Genomic DNA, 15,787 nt, shown 5'->3' with positions numbered 1-15,787 from the left:
CCTGCCCACCACACACACCCTCCCACCGCCCTGCACCGGCATCTGGCTAGGTAGTGACTACAAGGTCTGTGCCATCGGTGCACGTTGCAGCTGGTGCTGTGGGAGCCACGGGGCCCACTCTGCGTGGGGCAGGAGGCGTCGCTGGTGGGGCGGTGGTGGGAGGTGGTGCAGGGGGTGGCAGTGCTGGGCACGGAAGTAGCACATGTGGGGCACGGCAGGTGGCTGACCTTCCACGGGCCAGGCCAGCTGGTGGCCTACCTGGTGCTGGACGTGCGCCACTATTGCCTCTCCCTGCGTGCCTACGTGGCTGCCTTGCAGCACCTGGTCTGTACCACCTCTGCCACCCACCCCACACAGCCCTTCCATGTAGAGCGGGCCCCACTGCTCCCACAGCACCAGCCACGCCGGCTCCAGCCCCGGGGGGCAGCCAGCCACCAACACCCCTCACGTCCGTGACTGCAGCAGCGCTGCCACCCCTGCCTCCTGCATCCACCAAGATGAGAGTTCCAGCACCTTTTTTTTTTTTAGAAAAAAAGCACTGATTATATCCATAGACATAACTGAAAAGCGGATTTAGGAGAGAAGCTTTTACATCCAGTGCTATATAAAAACTTCATGGGCCACACAAGTGATCAATATGGACTGTCTGTTACACTATGCATAATACTATAAAGTTAAAGTTAAATTATAGACTGGTTTTGTAATCTCTGGAAACTCCAAAAATAGCTGGAAAGGATCTGGAGTATCTCTTATAAAACTTATCACCCAAGATACAGCTCCAAGACAAATAAATCCATTCAGTCTTGGTAACAAAGCTCTTCCAGGCATGCATTGTCACATATATTGCAATACAACAGGGAGAAAACATTGTATAAATCTTTTGGCACTTGAAGTTCATTATTTCATTATTAATGGAGTTCCACCAATACTGAGCCCTACTTTTACCGTCGTCACAGTTGTTTAGCACTAAACTGTTTATTTGCATATACTTTATTTTTAAAAAATTTTTTACAGAATTACAGAGTTGGAAGAGAAGTCTTCTAAGCCAACCTCCTGCTCAAGCAGGAGACTCTACACCACAGGTTTCAAACTCGATCGCAACACGTGACATATCATGATGTATCTTGACAGGTTTTGTCTTTGTGGAGCTGTGGTGGGCATAGCCTGCATGTGATGCATCCAGCCCATGGGCCTCCAGTTTGACACCCTTGCTCTATACCATTCCAGACAAGTGGCTGTCCAGTCTTTTCTTAAAAATCTCCAGTGATGAAACACTCAGCTTCTGGAGGCAAGCCTTCCCACTGATTAATTATTCTCACTGTCAGGAAATTTCTCCTTAATTCTAGGTTAGATCTCTTAATGACCTCCCACCATTACTCAGATGCTAGGGAAAGTAGGTCAACCCCTCTTCTATGTGACAGCCCCTCAAATATTGGAATATTGCTATCATGTCACCCCTAGTCTTTCTCTTTATTAGACTAGACATACCCAGTTCCTGCAACCATGACAAGTTTTAGCCTTCAGACCCCTAGTCATCTTTGTTACTCTTCTCTGCACTCTTTCCATAGCCTCAACATTTTTTTGTATCATGGTGACTAAAACTGGATGCAGTATTCTAAGTATAGTATTACTAGTTCAATTCAACTTGATTATTCAACAATAAAGTACATTTCGGTGTGATATTTATGGTGAGAAAGAGAAATTTAGTGGAAACACCTACAATGTGATTTGAAGTATCTGAAACTTTTCTGCTACATTCATACAGGAATATACTCATGTTTATTTTACAGAGAGGTAGAGATTGGTTGGATATTAGAAGAAAATTCTTAAAAGGAACAATTCCACAATGCAGCCATTTGGATGGCTCTCTGCACCAAGCCATAATTTCATCCAAATTGTATTTGCATGACATCACAACAGAAATACAAAAGAGTTTTCACTGTGACCCCATGAAGCACATTTGATCATGTGTCTCCTTTTCCCAAACACTCAATAGTCAATATCTGGATTGGAGATCCTTTCCACACTTGAGCTGTTGAAGCCAAGGGGTGTGTGTGTCAAATAACAGTGGGGAATTGCTGGGTTTCCTGGATTAAGCTGAAGGTTGAAATGAATTATTTACGCTATTCTTTCCAGTTGTAGGATTGTATTATCTTTCGCTAACAAATACATTAATTACATTATTGCTGCAATACCAAATGAGGAAAGCATGATAGATGAAAAAATTGATCTGTAAAGATGGATAGTGAGATGGCCAAAATTTGGTGGAAAGATAGCTTAAACATTAAATTTATATTTTACTGTTCATGAAAACTGAGGAACACCCAAAGCTAGCTATATTCACACAACACTTAAATCAGATTAGGACAACATGCCAAATTTGATCAGTATTAACCTGAGATAGGTTTTATATGGTGTAGCACATTCATTTGATTAGTTTACAATTTAATGCGTCATGCAGCACCAAAAAATGGATTGAAGTAATAATCAGATTCTATATTGTATGAACACAACTATGGAACCAGATCATTGGTTCGTCTACCTTGTCTGTCTGCACTAGCTCCTGGTTGCAGGCTATCTCAACTGGGAACTTTTGGTGTACCATTAAACTCAGTGAAGCTATGGCCTCCCCTAAGCATTGATCCATTTAAAATAACTGACAAGATCCAGGCCTATGAAGAAAATATCATCATGAATCTTTAAAGTCTAATGTTTATACCACATTCTTAGACTAGTTCCTCCATGCAATTACTAGGAAGAGGCATGTAATCTTCAGTCATTCTATTTGCGAAAATTTCTCAGAAATAGTCATTTCTCCAATCCAGTCTAATGTGTTTATAAGCCATTACTAAGAGAGGGAAACTTCCCTTGCATCACTGCCCTTACATTATTCACATCCACTGAATCTTCCCAGGACCCACTGAAGCTTACTAGAAGCAGGCAGCTATTCCTCCAACAGCAAAGAAAGAACTTCAAACATACATATTCAAGCACTTTCTTCTCTAGACAGAGCTGTGGGAGAGAAAGGATGTTTCTGGAAACTGCACAACGGTTACAGTAGAGTATTTGACTACCAGGAGGAATTGACAGCCAGATTACAGGTGTACTGGGTGAACAATAGAAGGGCCTTCTGGTACATGGGTGATATTTTTCTATGACAGGAGTGCGTGATAGATTAACTTAGCTCCTTAGAAATTGTGGGGGAAAAATCAGTGTGTAGAACAAAGGAGGGGAAAAAAGTATGGTGACTTAAGGAACTGGTCTGCTCAGGAACATCCCATGTCTAATCTAATCCTCTAAAATGGCCACTGTGGCAGATTTCACTGAATTAGAATCAATAAAGGGATGAAATGCAGCTAATTCACTAACTGTGGAGTGAGCTGATGTCAGTTTTCTTATCACAATTCATATATTAATCAGTCCATCAGTACAAGACAGTTCTGTGTCACAGCGATTTTGGGAATGTAGATAACACAATTATCATCTCAATTCTCAGTTGCTACATTTGCCTTCTCCCCTGCCTTCTCCTTTAACTCTTTGCTCCCATCTGCACAACCACAGATGTATATATATTTTTCCCATAGGATAGTATTCTGCTCATCTGATGAAATGCACAATTATTCTACAAATTATTGCATTCTAATAGCTGCATTCATCTTTATGATGCCACAAGATAGTGAGGATTTTTCCTGCAATGGATTAACATTGCTACCCTTTCTCTAGAAATTCCAGCTATACAGTGCAAATCTGGAAGAGATATTAAGGAAAAATAGTGTGCAATCCTTCATATAATATATTAATAAGATTTTGTTCATCAGTGCATGCACTGAATAAAGAGATACTTTCCTATTTCATACAGCAATGTTTTCAACATCTGGCTGAATAGCTAAAATATATTTTCTAGAAAGTTATCCCATGTTTTACTTATATAAAATGAACAGAACAGAACAGAACAGAACAGAACAGAACAGAATAGAATAGAATAGAATAGAATAGAATAGAATAGAATAGAATAGAATAGAGCTGGAAGGGACCTTGGAGGTCTTCTAGTCCAGCCCCCTGCTCAAGCAGGAGAACCTATACCATCTCAGACAGCTGAATGTCTAGTCAATTCTTTAAAATCTCCAGTGATGGAGCACCCACAATTTCTGGAGGCAAGCTATTCCACCGGTTGAGTGTCCTCACTGTCAGGAAGTTTCTCCTTAATTCCAGGTTGCTTCTCTCTTTGATCAGTTGTAGGATTATGTATTTCTGTTTTCATCATTTCTATGTTTCCTATTCAGACATTATTTTCCACAGCAGTTCTCCATGCAGTACAGACTACTTTAAGAAGTATTATAAGTATTTTAATCTCATCACGCAGATAGAAAGTTTGTCAGTTGTCTTTCTACTAATTTGGAGTTTTCTCACTGTTAATTAAGATGCTGAGAAAATGAAAATGAAATTAGAAAGTAGCCTCCATAGCTCTTTTGTTGCATGCTGCCTATTTTTCCTCCCCCCAAAATTAAGTGCCATAATACAATTTAGGCAGGTAGATCGCCATTGGATTTCCTATAAAAGGTTGGGAAAATAGTGACAAACTTTTAACAGTGACTCAGTTTGCTTAACCGTGGTTTACATTCCCATCAACACTGACAGGGCAAGCCCCTAGTATGTAAAGAGACAGCGAATCCCTCTCCCTTCTAGCACTGATGATGTTACCTAATTGGGAAGCGAAAGGTCTGCAAGAAAACAACCAATCTCAGAGAGTACCAAGGACCCTACACAGTTTACTTAATTAGCTACATTATATGGTAAACTATACATTATGGCTTAGTGTAAATTTGCAATCTTTGACCAACCAGTGTAAGGGTTTTCGGATTCTCTGAAAATGTTTTTTTGCTAGACCCATTTTTTTTTCAAAAGTATTTTTTGACCCTTGTCTGTCCTTTGCTCTTTCCCCCAGAAGAATAGCAAATTTCCAGACTCATTTACGGAAGGAGGAGAAATTGCTATTTCTCTCACCTAGACACATATGCAGTGCATGGAGCAAGAGACTTTTAGGAAGAAGCAATTCACATTTGTTTGAAGGACAGTATAAAAACCTGCATTGTCAAGTTGACAAGAAATCTGGTAGCATCTTTTCAGGCTAACGTATTTTGTTCAAAAGTGCTAGCCAGACTTCTTCGAAGTTACTATTTGTTAATATGACACTCATATTATAATGAGAAGACATGATAATCTTTCATTGGTCTAGTCATACTCAAGGTATTTGTTCAGATTACCCAATGAAGAACAAGGTCAGAGAATGAAGAATGGAGACAGTGTGCTTGGCTCCAGGCCTCTTAGAAATGTTTATACAGCTGTTTTAGATAATGCAGGTAGTCCTCAACTCACAACAGTTTACTTGCACTGAAAAAGTGACTTATAACCATTTTTCACACTTACTGTATGACCATTGCAGCATCCCCATGGTCATGTGATTTACATTCGGATGTTTGACAACTGACTCACATTTATGATGGTTGCAGTGTCCCAGGGTTATTGTATGTGATCACCAGTTGCAACCTTCTAACAAGCAAAGTCAATGGGAAAACAAGTTCACTTAACAATGGTGTTACTAATTTAATAACTGCAGTGATTCATTTAACAAATGTGGCATGAGAAGTAGTAAAATGGGGCAAAATTCACTTAGCAAACTTCTCACTTAGCAACATAAATTTTGGGCTCAATTGTGGTCGTACGTTGAGGACTACCTTTACAGTAACACACCTATACACACAAATCCTTTCCATAAGATTTTCAAATGAAGCATTCCCCCTGAAGTGGGCTCTTTCCAGTTGGCACTGTTCTGGGCACATTTTTTTCTGGTATCTATCTCATAGGAGGTTCTAATATAAGTTGTTTAAAAATGCTAAAAAGGTAGGCTTCCATAAAGGGTTTGGCTTAGGAAATGTGGAGGAAGACGTGCATGGAAAAAACAATTCCCATGCAATGAAAACATGGCTATAAATAATGAGAAGTCAGCTTTTGAGTCAGAAGGGAAGAGCAGGAGATGTCCAAATACAAATAAATTTCATTTATTTATAAAACGTCAGTGAAGGGGGGGAGAGGGGAATTAAAAAATGAACCATATCCAGAAACAGAGGGTAATTAAGGCTGTCATGAGATGCTAGCTCATTATCTGATATTTCAACACAACATCGCTACTTCCCTTTGTCCCAAAACATCCTGTTCTGTCTTCTTTACCCAAAAGAAATGTTAGTTTGCTGCTAATGGAGTCATATAAATCAGAATACTGGCAGGAATGACGAATAGCTTCTGATTCTTATTACAAAAGTCTAGAGGAAATTGACTTGGTGGTCCAGCTGTGTGAACGTGTTGAACTTCATAGATGGTTCAAATTTTCTTTCAGCCCAAAGAGATTCTTGGTACTATGCACGATTTGGTATCTTACCAGCTAATGTAGCTTGCATAGAGGCTCACTGATAAAGGAGGAATCAGGAGCCTACAATTCCCAACAAAAGAAAATTAATACTGGCCATGAAAAAGCAAAAACTCTCGTATAGAATGAGCTTGCTGATGGTTTATCTGTGACTTTCCAAATGCAAATGCTCATGAATCATTGTAATACCAGGAGGAAACAGGTTTACCATAATTTTAATGTGAAGGAAGCAGAAGCCCCTTTCAGAAAGGGCAATAAAAATAATTACTTAAGTCTCACACACAGGTTAACGGGTTCAATTTTAGCAGTGATGAGTGTGTGCTATTGGCAGGCTTGAAAAGACAAATTGAAGTAGATCTCCCTGGAGAAGATCATTCTATGTGCTCACTAAGAGTCAATGCCAACTTGATGATAGATGTGAATCATAATCGGTTTATTTTTTAATAAAGAAGATGTGGATGTTCCTAAATTTTTAACAGCTAACATTTATTCCTGGTGCCGCCATTTTCCACATTAAGCAACATTTTTGTGGGGAAAAAACTCTCTGGGCATATGGTAGACCTGGGCTGCAAACATCTAGATGATCATCAAATGGCAACCAAAGAGTTTGGCTGGCCTATATAACTTTGTTGTCATTTAATGGTCATCCAGATCATCACTGCAGCCCAGATAAGGCACTCTATAGAAAGAAGGCATGCTAAAAGTTATGTGGAAAGAAAAAAAACATTTTGCTAATAATAGAAGCTTCATAAGATTTTTAATAAATATTTTCTGATAATATCTCAGGGTTGCATAACTGCAATATATTCCAACTGAGACTACTTTTGGCTTTTGAGCTACATGTGATGCCAGGCATATTTCACAAAGTAACCTGAGAAAATCTGGGTAATGCCAGAAAAAATATGATTCTCAGTGGTGAGATTCAAATATGTGAACAATTGGTTCTCTGTGTGGATGTCACTTCCAGAAGTCCATCCTGGGCTTGGGCAACAAAAAATTAGCTACCGGTTCTGCCTAAGTGATGCGAACTGGCTGAATCTCACCACTGGATTCAATTAATCAAATACCAGGTCTTATACCACGTTAGGCTTCATCTGTAATAACCAGTAGCTTTAATTGCACCCAGAAGAAAACTGGGAGCTAATGCAGCTCACACAACAATGTAATTTATATAAATCTAGGGACACTCAACGCTGCATGTACCACTGCATTCTGGACCCGTTGTAACACGTTCAAGGGTAACCCCCTCTATACTGCATTGCAGTAATCCAAATGGGAAGTAACCAAGGCTTGAGTGGATGTGAGGCCTCCCAATCCAGGAAAGGGTGCAATTGCTTAAGAAGACAAAAGTTTCCCTAGCTGCACTTACCACCTGCTCCTTGAACAGTAACCTTTAAATCCAGGGGGCCCCCAAATTGCACACCAGTTGCTAATTGTTAATGCAGAAATAACTCATGCCTGTCAAGTGCAAGAAATCAGGAGTCCAGGCATATATATTCAAATGAATATGTAGATTCATTGCAAGCTGAAGCTCTCTACAAGAATCTGAATTACTTAACAGTCAAAGCAAATTGGCGGTAGATAAAGAGTCAATGGAATTCAAGGTGGGCTGGATTTAGATCTCTTGTGTGCATGAAGGGACTCAAGGCTGATGATGCATTTGACCCCTTCCTCAGGCTCAGCCTGGTCATCTCCTACAAAGCCTTAATTACTACTTGGTTGGTCTGTTGTAATGTGCTTTATGTAGATGTGCATTGAGAAGCAACCGCAAAGCTACAACTGGTACAGCTAGATTTCTAATAGGACAACCCCAACAGGTTGGAATAAAACCTATCTTGAAGTTCTTGCATTGGTTGTCAATAGATTTTCAAGCCTGATTCAGTCTGAAGCTGCCCATTCAGTCTGGACAGCAAGAGAGGACTTTGTAAATTCATCTTCCTTGAAAGATACATAGATTTATAACTATATCCTACGCATCTAACAAGGAAGGGAGACTTTCAACAGGTTTTCTTCAGATGTTCAAGCAAGATGGACAGATTTGATCCTGGCGAGATCATTTCTGATACATCCCAGTGTTGTGCTACATACTGCTTTAAAAGTGACCACAAGCACTTTGGCAGCCAGCAAAGTGAGATAAAAATGCATATCAGATTTGACCTGTATGCAACCTGGTTGCTAGATTTTGCACCAGTTGCAGCTTCTGAATCATCTCCAAAGGTTGGTTGCCCCATCTTGAATATGGTTTAGTGATCAAGGCAAAAGTTACCATCCCCAGGGTATCTTGATTCCGAGAGAAAAAATTGCTGTAGAACAATTAATGGAAAATAAAGATCTAAAGCTGTGCGTTCCTTGTGTTCTCTGAGCTTGCAGACATTCCTTACCATGCTAGATAACATCATCAATGCACTGCAAACATGTGCAAGAAAACAATCAACTTTAGAGAGCACCAAGGATCTCATTGTGCATCTCTGAGCTACAAATATTCTCTTCTGTCAGATCTGAAGCTGCTGAGTAAATGCCCTTGTCAGGCAAATTACTCTGACAAAGCTTTACTTATAGATAGAGTACAATGACAAAATAATCATCCTCCCAGAGTCACGGAGAGTCAGGTGGTATATAAATTGAAATCATCGTCATCATCATCAATCATCATCTCCTTTTTTCCTATTCTCACATAATTGGATGGGGAGAAAATGGACTTCTTGCCCATTTCTAAAAATTTTCATAGGCGGAATGTATAATTCTTCCATTTCCTTTACTTATGAATGTCCTATCTTTTTCACTTCGATGGTCTACATCTCTCTGGCTTCCCACGTTTCAGTTAAATATCAAGCAACTCTTCCACAGTGGCTTTTTCAGTAAAGAAAAAGTGAACCACCCCGCAGAGGAAACAGAAGAGGGGAGGAAAGGCCAACTGTGCCACCTTGCAGAAATACAGTTCAAAAGCACCAAATGGATTACTACTGAAAAACTAAAGCATTCCAAAGATGAGGTGCCAAAACGAGGAAGGAAATGAAAAGACAGATTTCAATACATTATGCAAAAAAAACATGTCCCTGAATAGTGAATTTGCTTTGTTCCTTGCAGTACTAGATTTACCCCCCCCAAAAAAGGAATCAAAATATATTTGATAGACTCATTAAAATTCATTACTTCTAAGGAGTGGTTTTCATGCCCAATGTATTTCAGAACATAATTTTATCCAAAATAAGGTTCTTCACTTCCTTAACTCTAATATCCATGTGGTAATAATCAAATAAAATAGTACTGCAATGGTTCTTTTCAGTTCATGGTGTTGGTTATTTAAAGCCCTGCATGGCATGAGTCCAAGGTACTTGAGGAACCATCTCACCCCAATGGGACAGGCCCACTTCACCGGTGCCAGCAGAGGAGGCATGTTGCAGACTCTGTCAGTCAGGGATTACAAACTGGCAAAGCCAGGAGAAGAGCCTTCTCTGCTGTCACTCCTGCCCTTTGGATCCTCTTGCCTCCTGAGGTGAGATTGACACCCATCCTCCTGACCTTCTGCAAGAACCTGGAGATCTGGCTCTGCCAGTAAGGCTGGGGCTGCAATGGAGAATTTTTTTTTAAATCCCATTTATATCCCACCCTTCTCCGAAGACCCAGGGCGGCTTACAATCTAAAGCACAAATCAATGTGCTTAGCAATAGCCTTCATTCTATGTATATGCCTGCTTATTAGGGCTTTCAGGGGGGGGGGCAAGCGGCATTATTACAAAGTCAGCTTAATTGCCCCCAACAATCTGGGTCCTCATTTTACCTACCTGGGAAGGATGGAAGGCTGAGTCAACCTTGAGCCTGGTGGGATGCGAACCTGCACTAATTGCAGGCAGCTGGTGTTACTTAAGGAGGCATTAGCCCACTGCTCCACCAAGGCTCTTTATCACACTGGAGGTGGTTGATGGGACAATAGTACACCCCACCTCCTCCCCTGCGCATCTGCTTCCTCTCCTCCCACCTTTTAATCATAATTTTTATGTTTAATGTGTAGGTGTGTGTGTATTTACTGTTTTTAATCCTGTAAGCTTCCAAGAGTCATCTTGTGGCAAGATGGACATTAAACCAATTTAATAAATAAATAAAGCAACCAACATCATTTAAAAAGATTTCCCTATAGCACCTTCATTTTCTCTCAGGAAAATCAGATTCATGAGTTAAAATGGCATCCTTAATGGTGGGGAAAGACTGGAGCTTACACTGGTCAGATAAAATGCACCAGATCAAGACTGCCAAGTCAGTCTTGACTCCTGGCAATTGCCCAGACAAGTTCCTTCTTCTTTTTTCTTTTTTTCTTTTTTTTTTTTTGACAAAGTTTTAGAAGTGGTTTGCCCTTGCCTTCTGTTTTATTTTATTAATTAAATGTACATGCCATCCATCTCACTCAGAAAAGCAACTCTTCTTAGTTTTCAGAGAACAGCTGATCCAAGCTGGCAACTGTTAGCTAAGGTAGGGCTACAATTCATGGTCACCCAGTTTCAGGACCAGTGCTTTAAAATCAGTGTTCCCCGCTCCCAATCTTTTGGGCACCAGGGACTGGATCCATGGAGAGAGGTTTTTCGGCGGATTGGAGGGGGTGTGTTTTTGCCTGCTGCCTGCATCCTGCGGCTGGAACTTAACTTGTTTGTGTGGCCCGGTTGCTGGCAGGGAGTTGGGGACCCCTGCTTTAAAACTGCTGCAGCAAAGTGGCTCTCATAACTTTAGGGTACTGAAACTCGATGATGATCTGGCTGGACTCTTATGAATTATGTTTGAGAAATGAATTTGAAGTGCCGGATGACTCAAGAGAGCATGTTTTCCCTGTCTTCAGAGTGTGGGTGGCAGAGAGATTCCGGAGGACAGGAAAACAGTCTGTTGGATATTGCCACACAGGTAGTTCTCAACTTACGACCACAACTGAGCCCAAAATTTATGCTACTAAGCGAGACAGTTATTAAGTGGGTTTTGCCCCATTTTATGATCTTTTTTGCCATGGTTATTAAGAGAATCATTGCAGTTGTTAACTTAGTAACACAGTTGTTAAGTGAATCTGGCTTCCCCATTGACTTTGCTTGTCATAAAAGTCGCACAAGGTGATCACATGAACTTGGGACACTGCAACTGTCATACACATGAGTCGGTTGTCAACCCTCTGAATTTTGATCATGTGACCATGGGGAGGCTGCAATGGTCATAAGTGTGAAAAATGGTTATAAGTTCCTTTTTTCAGTGCTGTTGTAACTTCAAATAGTCACTAAATGAATTGTTGTAAGTTGAGGACTACCTGTATACATTATTTACATATTTGGATTTTACAAAACCATAACAAAACACTCCACAATGTTTTGATTTTCTAATTAGTTAAGCTTAGCCTTGATGGCTTATCAATTAAGTGGATTCATAATGGGCTCAAAGACTATATCAAAGGATCAGGGATTCCTCATCAAACTCATATGAGGTATCAAGTCCTGGGATCTCCTTTTCAGTGCATTAATTAAATCTTTAAGTCAAAAAGGTAATGATGAGTATATCATTTAACGGACATAAATGCAGAGCTAGGAGAAAATAAATAATACATGCAGTTATATGACATCACATCTTATCATAGTAGGAGCATAGTACTTGTGGTGATGATGATGATGATGATGATGATGATGATGATGATGATAGCATTGGAAGGGACCTTGAAGGTCTTCTAGTCCAACCCCTTGCTCAGGCAAGAAACCCTATACCATTTCAGACAAATGGCTGTCCAGTCTCGTCTTAAAAACTTCCAGTGTTGGAGCATTCACAGCTTCTGGAGGCAGGTTGTTCCACTGATTAATTGTTCTAACTGTCAGAAAATTTCTTCTTAGTTCTAGGTTGCTTCTCTCCTTGACTAGTTTCCATCCATTGCTTCTTGTCCTGCTTTCAGGTGCTTTGGAGAATAGCTTGACTCTGTCTTCTTTGTGGCAGCCCCTGAGATATTGGAACACTGCTATCATGTCCCCCCTTGTCCTTCTCTTCGTTAAACTAGACATACCCATTCCAGTAACCATTGTTTATTTTGGTATTGTATCTTGGTATACTTGGTATAGATGTTGGTATAGTAATTAACTAGAAACCAAAGTGGGATGTGACTGCAAAAAGAGAGGCATGAATTCTCTTGCAAGATTTTTTAAAAATCCCTAACCTAAAATCCAGCACTGAACCAATTGCCCAGAAAAGTAGTAGATTCAAGCAAAGATCAGAAAACCATCTCTCTCAAATATTTGGGATTCTTGTACTCCAGAATTCTCTGACTAGTTATGAGGTCTTATACATACTGTATCTTCTTCCTTTCTAAATTCACCCTAAACACCAGTAAAATAAGGTAGGTTTCCTGGGAGTATGGAGAGGAAGTCTCTGTGAAAGACCAACAAACTAAATTTATTTATTTATTTATTATTTTGACTTCTATACCGCCCTATTCCCGTAGGACTCAGGGCGGTTTACAGGGCAATTAAAACCATACAATGCAAAAGTTAAAATAAATTTAAAACAAGTAATTAAATTTAAGCCCAAAAATTAAAACTTTAAAACCCAATTAAAAACCCCTCAGTCCATCCTGCCCATCACAGGATTATCCCTCTTTCTTGCAAATTCTATCTTTATTTTAACTTTTAGCCTCCAGTAGTGAGACCTGTGTAAGGTGAAGATAATGCTAAGCGTTACTATTTGAGTATGTTGTCATAACTGGGGAAAAAAACTCTTCCTTTTTTTTAATTAACCCAAGGAGTTGTGAAAATGTTATTGCTCAAGGATGAGTCCTTCCCTGGGTTGCCAATCGGAGGATAATGAGTCAGAGCAGAGATAAGTTTTCAAATTCTATATAAACTGAGGATGGTTGAAACCCAGAAACATTCAAAGGGAATAAATATTTTATAGGACTGGAAGTGTCTGCAGTGATTTTAACTATGGCAGGTCTCTCCGTTTGGATGTTCCTGCTTCTCACCTGCAACTTTTCTGCTTTTGCTGCTCCAGCGAATTCACCAATCAGTGATGCTGACTTGAATTTAGTGAAGGTAAATAAATATATACTCAAAATTGCTGAAATTTTAGCTGTTCCCTAATGATACTGAAGTCTAATTTTAACTTTTCTCTCCTCAACTATTTCCCCCCCCCCGTTGATATTATATTTACTTTTGTGTTTTGTGAGATGTGTCTCATCTTTTTACTCATACTTTGTTCATTAATTTAATTACTTAAGATAATGGATTAGGCTTCATTTCTGCAAAACAGACTATCCTCCTTAAATTTGCACCATCCTTAAAAAAGCTCAATCTCTTTAGGACAGGGGTGTCAAACTGCCAGTCCGCAGGCCAAACGCATCACCAGGAAACCACACCCACCCCATTGCCAGCAATGAGAAAAAAGCTCTGATATGTCGCACGATGTCACGTGATGTTGCGAGTTTGACATGTCTGCTTTAGGAGTTCATTTTTTTTTTTTTAAAAAAGTGAACTCTACTTTTTGGGACTTTAGCTTCAAATTTATGTGAAGAATCTTCATCCACTTCCCCAAAACCATAGAATGATTTTTGGATATGCTGGATATTATTTTATGTTATTAATACTCATATGTATTACTAGAAAGAATTTGAGAACCATAGAATTCCATCAATTTTCCCCTTGCTTGGTTTCTTTTCGTTTTAGCTTATTTTTTTAAAATTCAGAGTAACTTTACTTTTGTTTCCTAACAGAAATACTTAAAAAACTTCTACCAATCCAACGATGAGAGAAGCCCTAAGATCCGTATGGATGAAAATGAAATCTTGAGTAAAAATCTCAGAAAAATGCAAGAATTTTTTGGCCTGAATGTGACTGGAAAGGCTGACTTGAAAACTTTAGCAGTGATGAAGAAGCCAAGGTGTGGCGTACCTGACTTGGGGTCATTTGTGCTTTTAGATGGCAATCCTAAATGGGAGAAAACCAGTATTACCTACAGGTAAAAGGATTGAGGTACTTTTTTTACAGGTATCAAATTAACATACAGATAGCAGTATCGGGGGGGGGAGGAGACAAAAAAATCAAAATCTCAATCACATGATTGAAGCCACACCCCTTTTGTATGTCACATGATTGTGTCTGTCATCTTCCCTTTTTTGAGCCTCCTTCCAGCAGATGCCCCTGCATCAATAGAAAATATGAGCTTTGATTGATCTTGGCATCCAGTCCATTTAGTGAGGAGAAAATTCTATTAATGTTTTCCAAACTTTATTTCATAGCACATTTTGCATTTTCAAGAGCTTATTTAAGACCAGGAGATATTCAGAAGCAGGATTCCTATTTAGTACATCAGGGATCAGCCTGGCCTCTCTTTAACACACAGTATTTTCTTTCTGAAATAAGGGAATGTTTATCAGTCAAGTAAAAGCTTTAATATCGATTTAGCTGGAAGCAGATATGGGCCATCACATCTACAGTAACAGAATCTCAAAAACAACCTGTGGCTGGAAAAGAGGCAACATTTGCACCAAATCACATCTAAATGCCTTTTAATTTAGTACAGTATTCATTGTTTTTAAAAAAAGGAAACCCAAAGAGAAAGTTCAGAGCAGCAAATTAAATCAGGACCCTAAAAGTGAAAAAGAGGTCCCTTTCTGCTCACTAGGATCCAATTCATTCTTAGTTCTGACTTTGTTGTTGTTGTTGTTGTTGTTGTTTTTAAACGGAAAGAAGCATATTGCTTTAAGCCCTTATGAAGAGAAATTAGAAAGTCTCTATTGAATATGATCAATTTCCATTTGAGCCACTTTGGTCTAATGGCTAAAGCAAAAGACTAGAAAATTGGAAACCATGAATGAGTTCAAATCCTACCTTAGCCATAAAAGCTGGCTAGGTAACTTTAGGCCAGTTATTCTCTCTCCGCACAACTCACCTTGCAGGGTTATTGTTTGGGGAAAGTAGGAGGAGGAAGGTGTGTGGGATATGTTCACCCCCTTGAGTTATTATAAAAATAATAAAGGTGGGATATACATAAAATACATTTTAGATTCAGTAAGAAAGCATTACTTTCTATGTAAACCAATCCTTTCCTGCAGGCTCAGACAGAATTGGGATAACTCTGGAATCTTGGAAAGCCGGTGTGACTCAGTATCTCCAATGCTGGTTTAGATAGACCACTCTTGTGGCTGCCTAATAATTTATTCCGGTTTCATTTTAAAGGATTGTAAGTTACACTTCAGATATGCATCCATCTGATACAGATGAAGCCATCAGAAAAGCATTTGAAGTCTGGAGCAATGTGTCACCTTTGAGTTTCACAAGAATCTATGATGGTGAAGCGGATATCATGATCTCTTTCTACACCAGAGGTAACCACATAGGTTTAGCCCTGAGCCGAGTCT

General features: G+C 39.5%; 1 protein-coding gene across 1 annotated transcript in view; it reads left to right on the top strand.

Moving 5' to 3' along the window:
- LOC308668050 (uncharacterized protein) overlaps positions 1 to 15,787 on the top strand; it is a 35,320-nt gene that overhangs the window by 12,596 nt on the left and 6,937 nt on the right. The window contains exons 11-14 of the mRNA XM_081327710.1: positions 5,260 to 5,360; positions 13,297 to 13,463; positions 14,141 to 14,385; positions 15,606 to 15,754. Coding sequence (XP_081183836.1) covers positions 5,260 to 5,360; positions 13,297 to 13,463; positions 14,141 to 14,385; positions 15,606 to 15,754 — 662 coding nt within the window. The remainder of the gene's footprint in view (positions 1 to 5,259; positions 5,361 to 13,296; positions 13,464 to 14,140; positions 14,386 to 15,605; positions 15,755 to 15,787) is intronic.

The sequence above is a fragment of the Vipera berus genome, assembly GCF_964194415.1.
Source record: "Vipera berus genome assembly, chromosome: 4".
NCBI lineage: Eukaryota > Metazoa > Chordata > Lepidosauria > Squamata > Viperidae > Vipera > Vipera berus.
Note: the sequence above shows the minus strand (reverse complement) of the source record. Positions and strands in the feature narration are given on the sequence as shown.